At 38.4% G+C, this 21359-nt stretch overlaps 1 protein-coding gene across 2 annotated transcripts; it reads left to right on the forward strand.

Moving 5' to 3' along the window:
- The first annotated feature begins 498 nt into the window (after window positions 1-498).
- kiaa0232 (KIAA0232) lies at window positions 499-17430 on the forward strand. 2 transcript variants are annotated; one of them, XM_084403507.1, is made up of 8 exons: window positions 499-1428; window positions 8545-9092; window positions 9535-9675; window positions 10122-10191; window positions 10295-10382; window positions 10759-14071; window positions 14280-14388; window positions 15943-17430. In XM_084403507.1, exons 2-8 carry the CDS (start codon window positions 8859-8861, stop codon window positions 15957-15959), a joined length of 3972 nt encoding a protein of 1323 aa, XP_084259633.1. In that variant the 5' UTR covers window positions 499-1428; window positions 8545-8858; the 3' UTR covers window positions 15960-17430. The 2 variants fall into 2 exon arrangements, with proteins under 2 accessions (XP_084259633.1, XP_084259632.1); XM_084403506.1 differs by lacking the exon at window positions 15943-17430 and adding an exon at window positions 14610-14734.
- The last annotated feature ends 3929 nt before the right edge of the window (window positions 17431-21359 follow it).

Below are 21359 nucleotides of genomic sequence, written 5' to 3' on the forward strand. Positions count from 1 at the left end.
AAAGGATCAATTATGCCTTTTATGCCCAAACAATAATCGGTGTTCTGTAACAGAGAGGTTTTTAATTTCCAGTACCCTAGCTACTTTAAAGCGATAGTTACCTAAAAATGTCATAATTGAATCACGCTCAAGTTGTTCCAAACCTGTATGAATTTCTTTCTTCTGCTGAACACAAATGAAGATATTTTGAAGAATTTCGCTAACCAAACAGTTATTGGTTCCCACTGACTTTTCTGTATGGAAAGATAAATAAATAATACCACGGAAGTCAATGGGGTCCATCAACTGTTTGGTTACCGACATTCTTCAAAATATCTTCTTTTGTGTTCAGCAGAAGAAAGAAACACATACAGGTTTGGAACAACTTGAGGGTAAGTAAATGTCAGAATAATAAAAAAAAAAAAAAGAAGACAAATCACCCCCTATAGGCTACCCTTAAATATGGTAGCCTACTATTTGAGGGAACAGCCATTTGTAGTGGTGTGACGAAACCATAGTGTTCTCAGATGAACTAGACGATGCCGCTAGAGGGCTCCAGTCGTCCGTGTCATGACAGGGAGCTCGTGTGGTGGGCAGCCTGCAGCCCAGTCGAGCCCAAAGCCACAAAAGCTGCTTGATGAGACTTACTGGAGGAGTTTTTACTTAATACTACGGAGTACGGTGATGGAAAAATATGAGAATTGAGAAACAAATATTTTTTTCTGAATGCTCTAGAAATGCCATATTTCTAGCACTCGATTAAGTAACGTTAGGCCTACTGACAGCACATGCTTTGCTATTTTCAGTTACCAATGACGTGCAGTTACCCCGTATACGCTCCCTAAATGAGGCTTGTTGTTAAGATGTTTGCAATCTAACTCTAATCTAAGAGATGACAATATAATTATGTTTTTATTTTACTTAATTTAATTGTGCGTAAAGTTATAATCAGCAATATTCGAAATAATGCTGGTTGCAAACATCTGCTTTTTATAGGAAACAGTGTACGCTGTACACTTTATTAAAGGGCTGCTAACCTAATTGTAATAATTATTTAACTGTAAATAGACCGACAAGAACTCGGTCGGTCTGATGCAACTTCTCGCGGATGGATATTAGCCATGGCGATACATTTGTAATCTGTCTTGTTGCCTAGAGATACGTAAAATGGAGTCTGAAATCGCCTTTAAAGTCCTTCCTTCTCAGCCATGTTGGCTCAACCGGAACTGTCATATGATGTTTGGAGACATATAATGCAGGTACACCTTGATCCAAAATGTCGTCAGCTGCGTCCTAACCCGAGTTAAGGACGTAACATATTTTTACCCCGCGCCTGATATCTGTGACGCGATTGCGACGGACTCTCGGAGCTCGAGCTCGGAACGGCAGCGGGAGAGAAGTCATCGCTTCTCCTGCTGCTATTTAGCACACTGCGTAGGGTTACAGCAGGTAAGATTATTCCACCATGTTAAACTGTATTTCAATATGTTGCGTATTATATATATTGGTAATGCTCCACATTTACGACTTGAATTGAAAGCTGATGTTTTAGGCCGTCTTGTCAAGTATTACAAGCGTCTGTAGCCAGGCAAATCAGCCGCGCCTCCTCCCCGGTTTAGCTACAACGGTGCACTAGCCTAGCTTAACGCTACCTCGTATTATTTAGGTTACTAACGTTACCGTCCTTTTTCCTATTGCAGACATATTTGCTTTTGAATTGAATCCACGAAGCTCTCGTTTGGACCGTTTCATGGCGGTTGTTGTGAAGCAAAAATATTTACGTTGCCTGTAGTTTTCGAGGAAGTGATAAACCGGGACTAGCGTTTCACTCTTGCGTAAAATGGTGTCCGAGTTAACCAGTCAACAACACTGTATGAGCGGACCGGTCATCTGTTTACATCTCGAATGCGTTAGAATGACACTTTAGACGACGATAACGTTGGTTTTGCCCACTGGATAAAGCCAAATCACGCGTTTCATAACATGCAAATAGAAGCTTATTGTGCATTGTGAGGAAATCGTTGCAAGGAATCACTTTGTAACGCGGGCTGGTTAAGGAGCAGAGCGGCAGCCCGAAAGTTACTTTGCGCAAGATTATATCTAGCACTTTCTCAGTGTCGTTTAGCAGCCGGATCACATTAATGTTAGCTGAATCATGCTGAGTAAGTGAAAGTGGTTTGTGCTTCGTCTGCTTCGCTCATAGATGATGGCCCGTGGAGAGAAACCTTTATTGAAATAATAAACTGTCCTTGTTCATTTATTTTATCGTTCGGTTTACTGAAATGATAGGGAGATATAAACGTGACTTTGATATTCAAATCCTCCAGTATTCAGTTTTCTGGTCTCTGGCTTGAGTCATGTGATGGTTAGCTCGTAGCTAGTCAGCTGGCGTCCTGTCATTCCGCTGTTTTCCTGTCATTGTCAAACAATGCGTATTATTTTGATGTCGTTAATATTCTTTAAACAGACTTTATAGAGACATCAGGGTCCCTGTTGCCTTCAGGTGGTCGTTTAATACATGACTATAACTAATCGTAAAGCTTGCATTCTAACTTGATTAACTTAAGCCATATGAAGGGGCAAACGTCAAGGGCACACTGCAAGTTTGCTCTCCGATCCTTTAAGGTAATTCAAACGAACGAAAAAGTGCATGATCTGAATTGTCCTAGAGAATATTGTTGGTGTGCAATCTTGTCAGACTTTTAAACGTTTTTAAAGAGACATTTTTATGACTTCTGCGTCCATTTCAGATTATTAAGATAGCCGTCATATGAATGTAAACATTGAGGCCTCTGTTACTAATGTGGGCTGAAAGCTAAACTAAAGTGTGTTTCTTTCTGGTCAGTGACAGTCAATGAAAGCGCTGTTCAATACTCTGACACTCAGCACTCACTGTAAATGACGAGGAGTGACGACAGAAGATGGGCGTGACGGACCTTTTTCAGTTTCAACTGAGTGGAAACAAATGTCTTGTCTACTCCAACACAACAAATGTATTATGTCAGACAGGGAGAGTTTCTTTTTTTTTTATTAGTTTTTTTTTCTTCTTCTTATAACGTCCACGTTTAGTTGTAGCATATCCAAGCTTGGATTTTCTGCTTATGGTGAGAATGAAATGCTGGGGTCATGCTTTGGGAACAGATTAGTCTTTAACAGTCTTGAGTGAAAGTGCATTGATAATTACAGTGCTTGCGTTTTTTCTTAGGCATGTAGAGTTTGTCTTATTCAGAGTGAACCTGTGTGTAGAAGGCATACACCTTGTTATAAGTTAGGTTGTGGGGCATAGTAAGCATTTGATAATTAATTGTCTCGAAATGCTCATCATACATAGTCATGACATGTAGGACCTGTTTCTTTTAAACTGTCTTTTGAAACTCATGTATTGTCTTGCATAACAAGAAGAGCAGAAAAACTCATAATTAAAGTGGCATTCCAGACATGCTGATCGTTCTGCTCATGGGCAATACTAAAATGGTTCACTCAGAAATGAATATTGTCAACTTCGTTCTAACACATAAGGGAGATTTTGAAGAGCTGCTGTTTTTCATTCAATGAAAGATTTAAAGGGTTAGTTCACCCAAAAATTAAAATTCTGTCAGTAATTACTCAAATGTTGTTCCAACCGCGTAAGACCTTCGTTCATCTTCGGAACACAAATTAAGCTATTTTTGATGAAATCTGAGCCATGTCTCACTCCTCCATAGGCTTCTATGTGACCGAAACTTGCTGGCCCAGAAAAGTTATTAAAGAGATCGTTAATATAGTCCAAGTGACTCCAGTGGCTCAATCTTAAGTATATCAAGCGACGAGAATACTTTTTGTGCGCAAAAACAAACAAAAATAACGACTTTATTCCACTATTCATTTCCTTCTCTCTGGACCTCTAGTTGGTTCGCGTAGTGTTTTTGCGCAGCGCGTCTGTGTTACACGTCACCACGTAGGCTCACTATTGGCCGACGCTGGTCATGTGTGTGATGCGTGATGACGTGCAACACAGACACGCAGCGCAAAAACACTACGAGGCCCAGAGAGAAGGAAATGAAAAGTGGAATAAAGTCGTTATTTTTGTTTGTTTTTGCGCACAAAAAGTATTCTCGTCGCTTGATATACTTAAGATTGAGCCACTGGAGTCACTTGGACTATATTATCGATCTCTTTAATAACTTTTCTGGGCCAGCAAGTTTCGGTCACATAGAAGCCTATGGAGGAGTGAGACATGGCTCAGATTTCATCAAAAATATCTTAATTTGTGTTCCGAAGATGAACGAAGGTCTTACGCGGTTGGAACAACATGAGGGTGAGTAATTACTGACAGAACTTTCATTTTTGGGTGAACTAACCCTTTAAGATTGGGATTTTTACTTAAACTTGCGTACTTGGATCAAATTTCATAATTAGGGCTGGAACTAGCAAAAAAAAAAAATTCAATTAATCAGTCGATTATTTTTCCTGGATAGATTGATTAATCTATTGTTTATTTTCAGAATAGTCGATTGATCCTTTGGTTAATTTACCAATAAATAATAACCGGTCCGTAACTAATCTATGAATGAACTTTTGCCTAATGATATTATTTATGACAAGATTTATGCAGTTTAGGCCTAATTACTTAAAGTGTAACTATGCGTAGTTCACAATCACTTTATGGGATTTACAGCAGCAGTTGCTTACAAGTGTGAATCCTGAAATGTTTTGTTTATTCAGGAGAGTAAAGTAGCTGCTTAAAAATGTAATTCATCTGAAGTCACGACCGCATTCTTCTAACCATAGCGACAGTGTCAAACATGGCGGTGTCCATAAAACCGTAAAGTTTTTTTACAACGATTGGCAGCGCGTTATTAAATAAATGAGTCCAATATTGGCGGGAGTTCATCCATTAGATATTTTAAATAACCAACAGCAGTGTTAAATGCTTTGTCAGCGGTTGCAGAGAGTACGTTTGAGCCGCGCGTCACCCACTGAAGTTCGTATAAAACTGAACACTGTAGGGTACCGAAGCGTGCTACACACAGCCTACGACGTAGCTAGGGCGTGAGTTCGACGCAGAAGTATAAATTGGGCTTATAATGATTACGTTGACGCATCGTTCCAGCCCTAATCATAATGCCTTTAAAGTTATTTTTAGAATTTAAATTGTAATGTATTGGAAGTGGTTTGTGAGTTTTCAAAATGAGAACACTATTCATTCAAGCTATTCTAATTACAAAACACATCTTAATAATTACAAAATGCATATTTCCTGTCCTGGTTTACGATTGGTCAATACATCATGCCAGATGTGCTAAAATGAACAATGTAGTTACAGCTACAGGGGTGATTTATTATTAAATGAAACCAATTCAAAGATAAAGTGATGATAAATGATTAACAGATAAATAGATGCTTCCATGAGAGCTTGTTACTTCCGTTTGACAGTTTCCACTTTCTGTTCTCATTTAAAATGATTGGTGAGCCTTTCACACACAACCCATAAAGGAATTGTTTATAATGTTGAAGTTATATGTAAGCAAGGAAGTATTTTCTATAGGAAACTTCTTTGATATGTATCTTGCAACAAAATATTTTTTTATTGTCAACCATGTTCAGGAAAAGGAGGATAAAATGAAATCCACACAAACTGATTCACAAACAGAACTCTCCTCAGTGTTCATTTGTAGAATCACATGCATTTATTTGTAGACCTCTTGTAGGGCTGCATGAGATATCATTTTAGCTCGATATCGCGATGTGCGCATCCAAGATAGTCACATGGCGCAGAATGTGCGATGTCAAGTATAGGGATACGCGATCTGTACGGACCAGGCACCAAGGTTCAAAACGCACTAATTCTCTGATTAATTGCAGGGTTTAACCATCATAGAATAGAAGTTCATCATGTGCATGTGTTTTAGGTCCTGTCAGTTTAAACATTCAAGCAATTTTAAAACATTGAGCGCACAAACGGGCACAAAAGCGCACAAAGAGAACTCAATTTGGAACTTGTGTACGAACACCAAATGATGTTCTCTTTCTCGTCTATTTGTGCTTGAACGAACACACACACAAAATTGTCAATTCCCATCCCGGCGAGTATCCTTGTAAACACAGTCGCTTATGGCTTACGTGAACGTAAACAATTGAGAAAGAAAATGGATGCATATCATTATATTTATAGTTTTCAGTCACGTGAGTGGTGCGGAACCCTGGAGGGCAAAACATCCATAGAACTGCAGCACAAGTTTGTTTTGAGCCACACATATTTAGATCACAAAAAATATCATAAATATCTGAGCAAAATACATGCATGATGTTTTGGGCACTTGTGATCCACAGCACCTGCTGCAGTATTCAATCACTAACACAGCGGGACATTCTAAAACACCTATTATGTGGAAAACACTTAAAGTGCTTTTATGTACTAAAACAGTGATATTAAAAGATCAAACTCACACACCTTATTGATGATGATGCATACTATATGCGAGCAGATGAGCTAGAATATGAACGCAACGTGTTACATGTTTGTTTTCTATGGATAAACGCTTGATGAGAAACTGTGTTGCGTTTATATTCTGGGTTCATCTGCTCGCTGGTTTATAGCATCATTAATAAGGTGCAAATTGGATGTGGTCTCTAATACAGTATCATTGTCTTACTACATTGGTTCTTAATACAAACCTGGTAAAAATGACTGACGGGCAGGAAAGCCTTGTTTTTGCCCTCCAGGTGGGCTTAACTTTAAGGATGTGACGTAACGTGAAAACTATGAATTGGATCCCTTTCAAGGAAGGTCCGTTCACTCTGCGGCCATATTTGCAACACCTCCAGGCAGCTATTTCGGGCATCCAAGTCGTATGTATTTGAATGGGGGGAATCCTGAAATCTCAAAAACTGCTTACCGAACTCACAATCAAGTAACATATTTCAAATCAGCAACAAACTCTGACATTAACTGTCCCATATATGTCATTTCTTATGCTCAAATAAATAGTGTTAAAGGGTAACTCCAATCAAAGACTATAGATATAGAAAGATGGTTACTTATGAATAGGAGAAACTGCAACACACAATATGGCGAAATGCGTCCCGCCTACTAAATAAGAGCCAATTGCTGATTGGTAAAGTCATTGTGTCACTGCAGTTGCCGTTAAAAGCTCCGTTTCCCATAGAAACCTAAGACTCGCGCTTGGGACTCCACATGCATTCAGGCTTGTCTAGCCTGAAAAATAAGCTTTTTTTCAACTCTCACCAAAATGCAACCTAGGGTCTTTTTGTTAATCTACCTGAGGCGAACTTTCATTTAAAAGCATAATTAGAATTTTTTTCATACTTGAAGCTTGTCAAAGTTATTTCAAACTTTCAGACAAGGCTTTTTCAAGCCAACTTCAAAGTTAGTAGTTATTATTATTATTATTATTATTAGTAGGCTATTATATGATTATTAATACAGGATGTTACAATTAAAAGAAATCAGTCACAGAATTGTAGAAGAAAGGCATAGTTACAGGATACGTGTTTTTTTTTTTCAAAAGTACCGACTTCGGTACCAAGTCGGTACTGAAATAAAAAAAATGTGACGATGCCAGCATTACCCTCTAGCATTTTGAGCGCTGTTGAACGGATTCTTAAACGCCTCTGATTGGCCATTGTGTTCACGTGCTCAACATAAGTCTCTGATTGGCTACAATGATCAACGCTTTAAAAACATGTTAGGCTTGTTCGACTTGAACCGGCGCTGCACAGACCGATCGGTGAATGACATCAAAGTACCGCGAGAGCGAATAGAAAGTAGACCGACGGCTCCTTATGCTTTTGATTTGCTCTCGCGGTACTTTGGTGTCATAAACCGATCGGTCTGTGCAGCGCCGGTTCAAGTCGAGCAAGCCTGTTGTCTTCACTGACTTGGTACTGAAGTCAGTATTTTTGACAACACTAATACTGATACTGATACTCTCGTCTCATTTTCTCATTTCATTATCGATTTTGGGTGGATGCTTCCAATGTTATGCTCAGCTACAGCACACACTGGAAATGAAAGCGCTGAATTTATTACAAATCCACAATTCAGTAATAAAACAACTTTTGCAACACACGCAACATTTTTGTTAAACTTGACTTTTTAAATATGAACCTTATCATGTGCATTAAAAGTCTCAAAATATCAACATGCATTATTATTTTGTTTTAAATATTTGTATTTTCCTTTGAATGCCATGACACACTTAGTTTCAGAAAGGGCTTTCTGGGTACTTTCATAACACCTAAAGAGTTTAGGTCTGCCCCAAAATCTACACTGTGAAAGCACCTTGAAATACTTTGCATTATGGACCACTATCTATTTTAATGTATTGTCTTCATAAGTCTTGTGGTCTAAATTGGTTTATCAGTTTTTGCCAAGAGCCTGTTGCCAGCTGAAGTTCTGAACACTCTTTGCTGCTGTGATGATTGACAAAGGTCTTTTCTAGACTAATATCTTGAAAGACTCTGGATTAGGCCTATAATAAGACTTGGTATATTAATTGCTCTAGAGCAAAAAACATTTAGTATGAAACTAAATGTTTTTTTTTGTTTTGTTTTTTCTCTCAGGTTGAGCCTGGAACCAGCTGTCCTCCAAGATGAACCCTTATGAGTGAACGTGAGCCTATTCAGTAAGCTGTTAGCTTCCAGTGGTCAAAGCCATGCCTGAAGATTAGAGCCTCTCTCTTGCTTGCAGCAATACAAATATACAGAAGAATCTACATGACTCTTCATGTAGACCTTCCTGTGTTTGTCCTGCTGGATTGAGTCCTTCCTCCCCTACTATAATATCAGCTCTGTCCTTTTCATACCACTCCGTCTTGCACTTTCATGTCCACCTGGGAACATGCAGCTGCATTTAAGAATGGCTCCAACCTAGTCTCATGCGTCCAATGAGTGGAGAGTCAGACGGCCCTGCTCCTGAAAGAGTCTCGCGGGCCTTCCCTTTGTCAGGCCCTGTGTCCTCCTCAGAGATGTCCTCACTGCAGTCACTAGGGCCAGTGCAGAGCTGGCTGGGTCAGGAGTTGGAGAAATGTGGCATAGATGCAATGATCTACACCCGCTATGTCCTTAGTCTGCTACTGCACGACAGCTATGACTATGACCTGCAGGACCAGGTATAGTGAAAATTAAAAATGTTGTTCTTTGTTTTTAATATTTTCAGTGACTTGTTTTGTATTTTAAGTGACTACAATTCTAATAAAATATCTTAAAGCAGTAGTTTACCCAAAATTGTAAAAGTGTATAACAGGTGTGCAGTAAGTTTTATGAAGTCATACAATAGATTTGTTTTTAATGTAAAGCAACTTTAATGAAATCATTCTAGCAGTTTTTTTTTAATTGTGGTTGATCAGTTAATACAGGAGCATTTAATACATTTTATGTATTTAGTAGTACCAGTAGTTCTCTCACTTTTATTTTATTTTTTTGCATTCAGTTTAAGGCTTCAAGTAACGAATATTTTGATACTCTATTAATCTGTAGATTATTTCTGCAATTATTCAGACAAAAAAAAAACACCAAACCACATGTATACTAAGCAACTTTCCTTGTGCACAGGAAAATGACATCTTCCTGGGCTGGGAGAAAGGAACAGGGAAGAAATGGGGGAAGAGCAAGAAGAAGGGAGGGCCTGACCTTAGTCTTGAAGAGATGAAGAAACAAGCTGCTGTGCAATGTTTGCGTTCAGCATCTGATGAAGTAAGACCTTTACGTCAAGGAATTTATCAAATGTGTTGTTTTGTATTCCTACAACCTTTTTCACACCACTGTTGTGAGTTTGTGTTGTGAGATTAGTGGAGCAAAGAATGGTTAAACAATCAAGAATAGCACTTAGGGCTCTAGTAATGTGGCTTTGCACTCATTACTCCAAGCCTTTAACAGTGATTATGCTTATTTCTGTAAAAAAAAAAATCATCAGAACTAGTTCACAGGTATTCAACAGTGTGGTTAATGTTATCGTTCTCTGTATATTTGGAGCTTTCAAATCAAAGAGTAATTTTTTTAACAAATTTTATATTTAGTTCCTTTTTCTGTGTGATTTTTATTTTTTTAATCTATTTATTAATTTTATAAATCACACAGAAAGGTGATTTGTATAATTTCCCCTGCAACTAAGTTTAAATTACTGTTTTGTTCTTCTTCAGAATTCTGGAATTGAAAGCTTGGTCGAGGAGCTTTGCTCTAAACTCAAGGATATTCAAAATAAACATGCAGGTTGGTCTCATGCAGGTTATGCAAAAATTGCATTGTCCAACTACAGTTGTAACCGTGTATCGCAGTGATTCAATTAAATTGCTTTGCTATTACTGTCTTACAGAAAAAGAAAAGCAAGGAAATAAAAAATCTGATATATCTCAGTCTCCTGAACCAGATGAATCCCTTTCTTCTAAGGACCAGGTTGAGATGTAAGTAAAGTCTGTAATTAATAATGTGGATTGTTGCAAAGCTGGGGTTATGATCTCTATGTAAATAATGAATAGTATGACTTAATAGCAATGTAGCCTTTATTAAACCAGAAAAGGCTGTGATTAAATATATAGTCTCTGTGCTGCATGCTTCATAGTTAACGGGCAGTGTTTTATTTTGAGAGCCTAGTGAGTGTACTTGCAAAACATAATAAATAGAGATGAGAAATTTCTGTTGTTGTATGATTACAACAGCAGTCTCAAATAGTAACATTAAGATGACCTAATGCAGTATTTGAAGTTATTGCTCTTATTTAATTTTCTTATGATTTATAGTATAATAATAATAATAATTATTATTATTATTCCCTCTTAGGTACTATGAAGCCTTTCCACCTCTGTCAGAAAAATCTGTTTGTCTCCAAGAAATTATGACAGTGTGGAACAAAGCTAAAGCCTGCGCATATTCCAGCTCATCATCATCTGCTGTCCCTCAAACAAGCACAGACACATCCTCTCCAAAAGACTGCACCAGCGAAGGTGAAGCCTTTAAAGACCGAACAGTTGATGCACCCAGTTCCACCTTCACAACCAGCGAGAGGGCCCAGCAGCGACGCATTAAGAGGGAGAAGGAAAACCGATTCCATGGAAATGCAACAGGAGTGCCTGATGATCAGGTTGCACCTCATAGTAAGAGGCAGGCCAGACACCGATCTGAGGGAAGGTTCCGTCCCAGATCATGGTCATCTGGCTCGAGTGAGGCTGGCTCAAGCTCCAGTGGTAACCAGGGTGACCAGACCCCTAGTTGCAAAGCAGTCCGCATAAGACACAAGTCTCGAGAGGTCAGCAGCAGAAACAAAAGAGGCCGAAGTGGCAGTGGACAGGTCAAACTGGCCCTAAAAGTCATCGACAAAGAGGAACGGAAAAATGCACGTGGCAACGTCAGTACCACTGGAGGCCCACCTAAGCAGCAGCACTACATGAAAAAAGGCAAGAGACCTCTGAGGGAGATCCGCAAAGATGCTAATCTAGTTGAGGCACAGGAGTCAGGAGGAGAGGCCAATAAAAAGGAATATATGGAGGAGCCTCTTTGGTACACAGAGCCCATCTCGGAGTACTTTGTCCCTCTCAGTAGAAGTAAATTAGAGACAAAGTATCGGAGTACAGAAGACTCTTCCAATGACTTAGCTATGTCCATTGATGTGGACTGTCTATCGGAGAGAATTCAAGGAATCTGCATTGCAAATTCTTGTTTTCAAAGGGCATACCTTGCAGCAGGCACTTTTGTGGATGGCCACTTCATTGAAGTGCCCGGTGAAGGTGACGAAGAGGCTCCTGAACTGAATGGGATTCCAAGCTGCCATCCTCCTGAAGATGGTCAAGATTTAGATGATGAGCATCTGTCTGAATTCACTCACTTCTATGAAGTTGATCTTTATCAATCCATATTGGATCCTAGTGCCTCAGATGCGGTACAAGAAAGTCGAATCCTGAACATGATTCGACAGAAGAGCATTGAGCGAAAACACTTTGAAGCAGGATGTGTAGTTTTAGATGGCCTTGAGCTGCAAGGGGAAAGTGCAATAAGGATTGATTCTCTGGGAGCTTCAGAAGCAGATGTTTCTATCACTCAAGATATGGAAAACATTGCCCAAGTCTGGGAGTGCTGTTCATCTTCTAGCTTGGAGGATTTGGAGGGAGAAAGTTGTCCTGGTGACTCTCCAGTCAGGCTCTCCCCAGTGTTGGATAGTGTTCCATTTAATTTTAGCAAACTATCTGGAGCTTTTGTAGGGCATCATCTCCAAGAAGCCAGTGGTAGCATCTCTGACCTAAACTCCTGCTTTTCACTTTTTGAGTTGCAGTACGATAGCCCTTCCTTTTCTTTTCCCTGTGACTCTCTCACAGCAGGTCAGGACAATGTAGATTCAAGTAGCTGTTTAGATCCACAAAGAAACAAACAATCCCGTTTGCTAATTTGGACCAAAAACAGTGCCTTTGATGAAACAGAACACTGCTCTAACTTATCAACGAGGACCTGCAGTCCATGGTCCCACTCAGAGGAGACACGGTCAGATAGTGAGCAGATCAATGCTCTGGCAGATGAATCTGTTTTGTTTGGCAATGAAGAGGTCAGTTGCATCTCCCTTATCCCACCTTTATGCCTAGAGGAGGAGCTTTTAGATTTATTTCAAGAGAACTCGAGTCACCAGCAGGAAGAAACAAATATAGGCGCAGAGTCCAACCAGCCCTTCAATAAGAAATCGAAATTGGAGTCTGTTTGTGGCATAGCATTAGAGCAGGATGAGAGTAAACTCTATAATGCTGTTGTGTTTTCAGATGTCCCAAATCAACAAAGTGATGAATACACCTCAGGGATAATAAAAGACATTTGGATGGCTATTGGAGACAGAGACTGTGTCTTAACACTTGGGGTAAAGAATACAGGGGAGCACTTATTTTCAGAGGAGGCTCCTGGCTACCAATGCAGCTGTCTTGACAAGGATGTAAAAGGTGAAATTATTCAAAAGAAAGCTGTGCCGTGTTCGGAGTATCATCTTTGGGATGGGCAGAAAGAGGATGAGGGACTTACTAAAAACAAGCTCTCTAAAATAAATGATGGGGATTACACAACACCGGCCAAGCCCTGGAATTGTAATTCACAGGACAGCACCTCATTTATCCTCGGTGGGGTTTATGGAGAACTGAAGACTCTAAGTGGCGACAGAGAATGGGCTATGGTTCCACCTGGTGATGCTTGTGGCAGTTTGTTGCAGTGTGCAGCAGCCACATCTTCTGACATGGTAACCATTGCAGGAGCAGATGTGTTCATGAACACGAGCAGTCGCTTTGCTCCTGGCCACAGGCCGTTGTGGAGACCTCTTGTGTCCCTTGGTCAAAATGAGCAGACTTCCAAGGGACCAGGGGATGGTTTGAATAAGGGATTTTCTGTTGTCTTCCATGAAGATTTACTGGGATCATGCGGAGGGTTCCGTGGAGAAGAGTCAGGACTAGATTACCCATTTTCATCCTTTGATTTAAACAACCCTTTTTCCCAGGTCCTGCATGTGGAGTGCTCCTTTGAGCCAGAGGATATGGCCTCGTTCAGCCCGGGATTCAAGCCAAAATCCATATTATGCTCAGACAATGAGCCCTTTTGCCCTTGGTTATATGGCATCAATCGGACTCAGTATCGGGCCATTCGAATTTCCCCAAGGACCCATTTCCGGCCAATATCTGCCTCTGAACTGTCACCAGGTGGGTGCAGTGAGTCAGATGTAGAGTCTGAGAAAGAGGAAGCAAGTCTTCCAGTTGGTCAAGCAGACCTCTTTGATGACCCACAGGCTGACCTCAAGCCTCTTGAGGAGGACGCAGAGTGTGAGGGCCCTTACTATGGGAAATCTGAGCTGGAGTCTGGGAAGTTTCTACCAAGATTAAAGAAGTCTGGCATGGAGAAGAGTGCCCAGACGTCACTCGATTCACAGGAGGGTGGGAGCACCCTTTTGCCGATTTCTGAACAAGAGATTTGCGTACATTGTGAGGCGGCAGTGGTTTCGACGCCATGTTCTCATGTGCAGTCCTCTGTTCAACAAGAAGAATGCAGCAAAGAGACAGAGTCTTGCAAATGTGCTGCAACTGATCAGATTCCTAAAACTGGGAAGTCACTTGATGTTGCTCAAGATATGCATGAGGTAAGTGACTACAGAGCCAGTCTATGACCAAACTGTCACCTTCAGATACATGCATATGGACAATTGTACAATAGATTAGCATGTCTTTAGCTGTTAATATAGACATTGGTATCACCTGCACTTACTGAATTCACATATACCATGACTGTACTTGATATTGTTTAGTGATAATAAAAAAAAAACTTACTTTGTCTCCTTACTTCAACAGTTTCCTCTGGTGAATTTTGGAGAACAGTGCTTAACTAATATGCAGCAAGAAGAGTGCTGGTGGCAGAGTACTCTCTGTTCTCCTTTATTTCCAGGTTCTCAGTGTGGAGGTAAGAAGAATACACAATTGAACAGTTTTAGACATAGTTCGAATTACAGGGGGTACTATACCCCCCAATGAAGACCCAGTACCCCCCAAAGAGGGACAGAAATATCAGTTTTGGGGGGGTCGGATAATTTTTCTGATATTGTGAAAAAATATAATTACAGTTACAATACAAGTAAACGCCTATTTTCACTGTAGGAACATTTTAATGTAATGCGATTTCAGACACCCCTATTGTGGACCGTACCATTTTTAACCACCGTGGCTAAGCAACGGAGATAGAGAACGACTTCAACTTCTCAAGCAAGTGTCAACGTTGAATGACAAAATGCTAGTTTCATAAAGTATCATTCTTTTCAACATTCCTTATTTGTATATTCAAAAATATTTAAAATAATCTAATTTAATACAGTTATAATTTTTCAATGTAAATGTATTTAATTTGATTGGTAACAGCCTAGTGTCTAATTATTTTAATTGAATATATTTATCAAATTTAAGAATTTGAAATGAAAGATGGAGCATACATTTAATAAAATTAGGGGAAAATGCCCTTTATAAAGGTACAAAAAATTATTCTGAGTGTTTTCAAACAGTGATGTAATGAAACATTGACAATTTAAGCTTGAAGGGAGTAAAGCCTCTGTTTAGACTATTAAGGAAATGTAATTTTGCCAAAAGAACTTTTATTTTAAATAAATGCTCTTTTAAATCAGCCTACTTCAGCGTGATATGTTACCATATTATCATGCTTAACACTAAGAATTTGAATAATTGTAATGTGATGATCAGATGCAGATATCTAAATCAAAGAATATAGGCGGTTTGCAGGTGGATTATTTATTTTTAATAGTGGATTCGGGTGACTCAAAGTGCACCAGATTAATGAATTTATCTTTAAAATGTACACAATTTTCTTCCGGGGGGGACACCCCTAGGGGTACCAGGCTCCACCAACAAAAAAATGTGCGAGACACATTAGGCTATATGATGATCTACCAAAAAAATACACATTTAATTATCTTGTTATTAAAATACATTATTATGATTTTACCACCTCCGCCTCATTTTGAGCCAGGAAAACCCCTGAAATAGGCAATAGGCTTCTTGTAAAGGTATTACTTTTACCAGTAATTAGAATGGTATTTCAGTGCACTTCTAACTTTTGGGAGTTGATCAAAACAGTTCTCTTTTGGATATATAATAACAATGAGATATTCTGTAGCCTATACTGATTATCAGTTTGTCGCATGTTTAGACCTTGTATGTGTGTTGCACAACACATGTTGCACTTGGCGATCACGGTGGGGATTGATATGGTAGTGGACCGTGATGGTCATAGAAGAAGTGAAGGAGCAGTACCCCCCAATTATGGTGGGGTAATTCGCACTCTGGTTTTAGATACTGGGAAGTTCATTGTACTCTGCTTTGACAAACCCATTAAGTTATAATAGATAATAATCATGATTAATTTAAATGTAAAGTTGTAGACACTACATTGAATGGAATTTGCATAATACTAAATGTTGTATTTTTATTTTATTTTTTTTGCTTTTAGGAAGCAGTAATGTATGAATCTTCTGCTTAATGTGGAAGCATACCAATGCTATTCCTCCTATCACTTTCAACCATAAACCAGAGGAGGGATAGGAGGAGCCTGACAAGAACAGTGAGCCCTGGGCCCACAGTGGGTTCTTACTTAACCACCCTGTCCTAAGCCCTATTATTCCTCAGTTCATCTAAAATGGTGTATCAGCAAGAGGAAAACATGGCAATAGGTTGAACATGCAGATAGATGATTCTGGTCAACAGCATATATTATAGACCTGTTTTGAGTCTGTTAAGTCCAAGGTTGATCAATTTTGAAAAGAATAAAAAGGCATAGTTAAGCATTAAGATTTGTTCTTTATTTACCCCTTATAGATTTTAGCTTCACTTTTATGTTTGATCTAGGATACACTATAACTGTGGTCCTACTGATTGTGCATGTGCTTGTGAACCTAGTCTCAGTCCTTCTAATAGTCAAAGTTTCTGTGACCGAACTATGAATACTCAGAAGTCAGGTTGAAAGCACTACGATTGCAACACCCCCTTCCCCTGCCAGATAATTTTGCTTTTTGTCTTATTTTTTCCTTCTAAATGACTTGTAGAGGATAGAGTTGTGTGAGGTTTGGTGTGTTGAAAGAAAATTGCTTTTGTCCCCTACCATGCTGCTTTGAAAGCATCTTAAAGAAATAAAGCAGGGTAATATATAGAAAGTGTAATAAAACAATAAGCAAACTGAAATAATTAAAACAGAAGGTTAATGTTAAAACAGAGCTTTGCCCTTGAAATCTGAAGTTGCTTTCTTTGCTTGAGTTTCCCTTTTAATACAGCCATTTTGAAAAAGGTTTAACAATTTGCTAGGTTATTTTTTTCACTTTAGGTTTAAACTTTTTTTTTTTTTTTTTTTTGGTTTGATTTGTGAAGTTACCTTTCATAAAAGCAAATTTTGGATAGAGGTGTGGTGTCAAATAGTTTACATTTTCCTGAATACAAGTATGGCAAGATATCTGGAAAGCATGTAAAATATAAATGCTGCAGATAATGGAAAAATAGTTAACAGAATATTTTGACCCAAATATATAATTTCAAATAAGTTGTTTAAGTCTTTAAAAAATATATTACACATTACAGTTGATAGTGTATATCTGTTGCAGTTTGGCATTATAGCCATAACTTTGTATTGTTTCTTTAAGGTTAGTGTAAATTTTGTGCTTTTCAGTTAAATTTTTTCCCCTTTCTTTAATCAACAAGATTGTGACCACTGATTATTCATATAACATTGGCTTGATTACTTTATTTTTTTAACAAGAAAATTGATAATTTCCAGTAACAGCATTTGATTGCTTGAAGGTTGTTTATTTCATGTTCTTTACCTCCTACTTGTTTTAGAAATCTGTGGCTGTTTCAGTGTGAACTTAGGCATCATACTCGTGGCATGGGCAGTGCCTATAGCAAGATCTAATATGAAGAGGGGTTTATAAAAGCAATATAGTATTTTGGCACACAATAACTCTACAACCTTAAGATATTGATGTATTTTTGTGTTTAAGTCTAAGAGGAACATACATGGGGTTTATTTTTGAAATGTTACTTTAATTTAATCTCATTCCCCTCTGTTTTCCTATGAATAAGGCCCAAATTACTTTTCCTGCAAAATTTGAAAGGTTGCTTGCCTATTTAATTTGAATGGCTGTGGAATGAAAGGTGGAATTGGGGTACGGTGTAACCCTTTTATTTTCATAATGCAAAATCCAGTCCATCCTAAATTTGTTTTGTGATCTAATACCATCTTTTACACCTGTGACTTATCTATTCCCTTTTGTCTGCTTCTTGACCTTAACAGATCAAACATAGCTTTAATCTGGCCTGGATGATTCAGTTTTGTGTTTTGTTACAAATACTACAAGTGAGAAATTACAAAATTGACATTTTAAAAGTATCCTATGTTTTTTGTTGTTTTTTTTTTTTGGAAAAATGTTAGTGTTTTTTTTTTTTTTCTTTTTTTTTTTTTCTGTACCAATGTGGGAAACTTTGTTTTAAAGCATTACTTGTTAAATATTTTCAGGGGGGATTTGAATGTGACAGTGAAATGGAAAATAATAATGCCCCATCAGCACTAACTAAAAAATTCCTTTGAAAAAACGATTCCTTATTTTGGCACAAGGATTTAAGTTTTTAAACTTGCTTTGGCATCAAATGTCAAAAAAAAAAAAAAAAAAAAAAGCCCCTTTGCAAGAGAGTTTATTTTGTTGACCTGTTCTGAGATGCACTTTGGGTTAATTTGCAAAAACAAAACAAAAAAGAATAATAGAGTATTTTATATATTGGTGCTAACATTCATACACCATGTCTAAGATGTAATCTTTAGATGTGTATAAGAAAATTGTCTGCACTCTTAGTCCTTCTAAAAGATTTGTGCTTATTTTAACAGAAACAGGTCTAAGGTTTGAAGTGTATGATCCTAGACTGTATGGAAATGGCTGTAGACCATAACCTTGGAGAGATGATTTTGTATGACCCAGTTTGAAACGGCTTGTGTGTTTGTGTTTCCCCACATTATTTCCTCATTGTGGTTATGGGAGTGTGATTATTGTTTTACAAAGAACCTAAATATCCAGTTAATAGAAATGTTTAGTGGTAGAAAACAAGGCACTAAGAAATGATTTTACTGTATGGTATAACTGGGTAGAGCAGCACCTGGGTGCCTTTATTGGATTTAGTTGACAATTAACATGTTACAATTCACTTAAATTTTTCACATTTAAAATACTGTCAGAGATTCCAATAATGCAATTACACATTTTTGGCATCACTTTCTCTAATCAAAATCTAAATTAACTCTTGTTCTTTCGAGCCGTTGGAGTGAAATGTTGCCATCCTCCAAAGTTGTTTCTTGTATTAGTTGGACTTTTGTTCATTAAGAAACGTAATTGTTTATGGTGGGTGGGTGACAGAGGACAAAAGCATTTTTCAAATTTAAGCATTTTGAGAGAATGCATAAATATTATAGTGAATGTGTGATGGTGAAATATAACAAAACAGCATAAGCAGATTATTTACAGTTACATAAATTTGAATCAGTTCCTCTTTTAGTTTGAACAGACTCATTTTAAAATGAAAAATGTGACATACTTTATCTTTCAAGTCTAGTTCTGTGTGTGAGGTGGTATGATTGCTGGAGAAAGTACTCATGTCTGTGGGAGAAACTGCATTATTTGCATTCTTTTCTTAGGTTTTGGTTTGGTCAATACATTTGGAGAGGATGACTTTCAAGTCTGTACTTGACAGGTTTAAGTTTTGATTGCAATGTTGTATAACTTTTAAAGCAAAACTCTCTCCATTTCATCTCTGTAACAGCTCCTTAATTGGAGCCCAAACCTGTATGTTTCCTCTGAATACCTGATGAAAGTCACCGAACCCAAACACAGACAAAGTTGGTTGCATTGTTCTAATGCCATGTACATCTGAGTACATCATTTTGTTTCCATTGTGAAGTTTCTAAACCTTTAATAAACATCAAAAAAGTTCATGGTAGTTCTGTTTCTTAGTGACGGCTAGAGATATTTCTGAAATATTCTGAAAAATACTGATTTATACAATCAGTAACCAGGTAGCTAAATGTTGAATTGCCCTGGTTTTCTAGGTACACATTAAGTTCTGACCCTGAGCCAACCTGGTTATGACAAAATCAGGCAGAGGGGAAATGTTTAATCTGTTAGTGGATCCCTGACCTTAAAGACTTTCCGATACGACTTGTCACAGAAAATGACATTACAGACTAATTCGCCTTTTAAAGAATATTCGTACTATTTTCTCTCAGTGCTTTGAGTAAGCCTAATAAAATGTTATAGCCAGCAGGCCCAGCACCATGTTATAGCCTAGGTGTTCCAGAGGCTGAAAGTTTTGTAGCACACCTATTAAACATCTGTTCCCATCTCTGAAAACAACCACAAGTAGTGCAGTTCATCACTTAAACAGGCATGTGACTGACAAAATACATGAATGTTCCATACAGGGCACACAAAATCCAAACCTTAACAAGAAATGTTTTCAGCCAAACATTGACTGACTGGCAGACTGCTCTTGCTTAACATTAAATCAATTTTGTTTTTATATAGCCCAATATCACTAATCACAATCACAACAACACCCATCATTTTTGGTCGAGTATCGCTTTTTCCTATAAATCATTAGAAAGGTCTAAAGTTTTATAAAAAAATTATAAAAAAAGATCTGTGATGGTAATTTCAAAAATATTATGCATCCACTGAGAAATAAACTCCTGCACACTTCTCTATAATAATAATTCGTTACATGTATATAGCGCTTTTCTGGGTACTCAAAGCGCTTTACATATGGAAGGGGGGAATCTCCTCAATGTGCAGCATCCACCTGGATGATGCGACGGCAGCCATATTGCACCAGAACGCCCACCACACACCAGCTTATTGGTGGAGAGGAGACAGTCAATCAGTATATGGGGATGATTAGGAGGCCATGATGGACAGAGGCCTATGGACAAATTTGGCCAGGATGCCGGGGTTAAACCCCTACTCTTTTTCCGAAGGACATCCAGGGATTTTTAATGACCACAGAGAGTCAGGACCTCGGTTTACCATCTCATCAGAAGGACGGTGCTCTTTGACAGTATAGTGGCCCCATCACTATACTGGGGCGTTAGGATCCACACAGGCCACAGGGTGAGCGCCCCCTGCTGGCCTCACTAACACCTCTTCCAGCAGCAACCTGGTTTTCTCAGGAGGTCTCCCATCCAGGTACTGACCAGGGTCAGCCCTGCTTAGCTTCAGTGGGCAACCAGTCTTGGGCTACAGGCTGATATGGCTGCTCTACACTGGAAAAAAACGTATGGATTCGCATATGTTTACTTCAAATTTCTTTAGAGAGAAGTATTATTTTTCCTATCTTTCCCCAAAATATGGTGTGAGCATCAGTACCGGTACACATTTGTAATGTCTGTTTCATTACTCACACACAAACGAGCACACACTCTTACTTCAAACAAGTGTATCTGTCTCATACTATTGTCTTAAGTCTACCTTGCCCAGCAACGCTCCTCCTATGATTTATCATTTATTTTTCTTATTCTGTGAATTGTTAACAAGTATTGATTTTTGAATGGATTTTGTTTTCATGAAACTGTTGGCTGACAATAAATCACATTTAACTTATCTTAATTGTCAAATAAATTTTATCTGATGTATTATAAAATTATGTAATTTGAGAGTAGGCTTTGGTCCACCCTATTTCACCGGGGTCCACTCACTTTAAAATGTGAGGCCTCGCCACTGTGTTGCACTGTACAGCCTGGGCCCCTGGTTATAGTGTATGCTGTACCAGCCACAATAAAATCCAGCTACAAATATTTGCATGTTCCAGATGTATTAATTCATAAGTTGTCACCTGGTTGTG

Source organism: Rutilus rutilus (assembly GCF_951802725.1).
Source record: "Rutilus rutilus genome assembly, chromosome: 3".
In the NCBI taxonomy this organism is placed as follows: Eukaryota; Metazoa; Chordata; class Actinopteri; order Cypriniformes; family Leuciscidae; genus Rutilus; species Rutilus rutilus.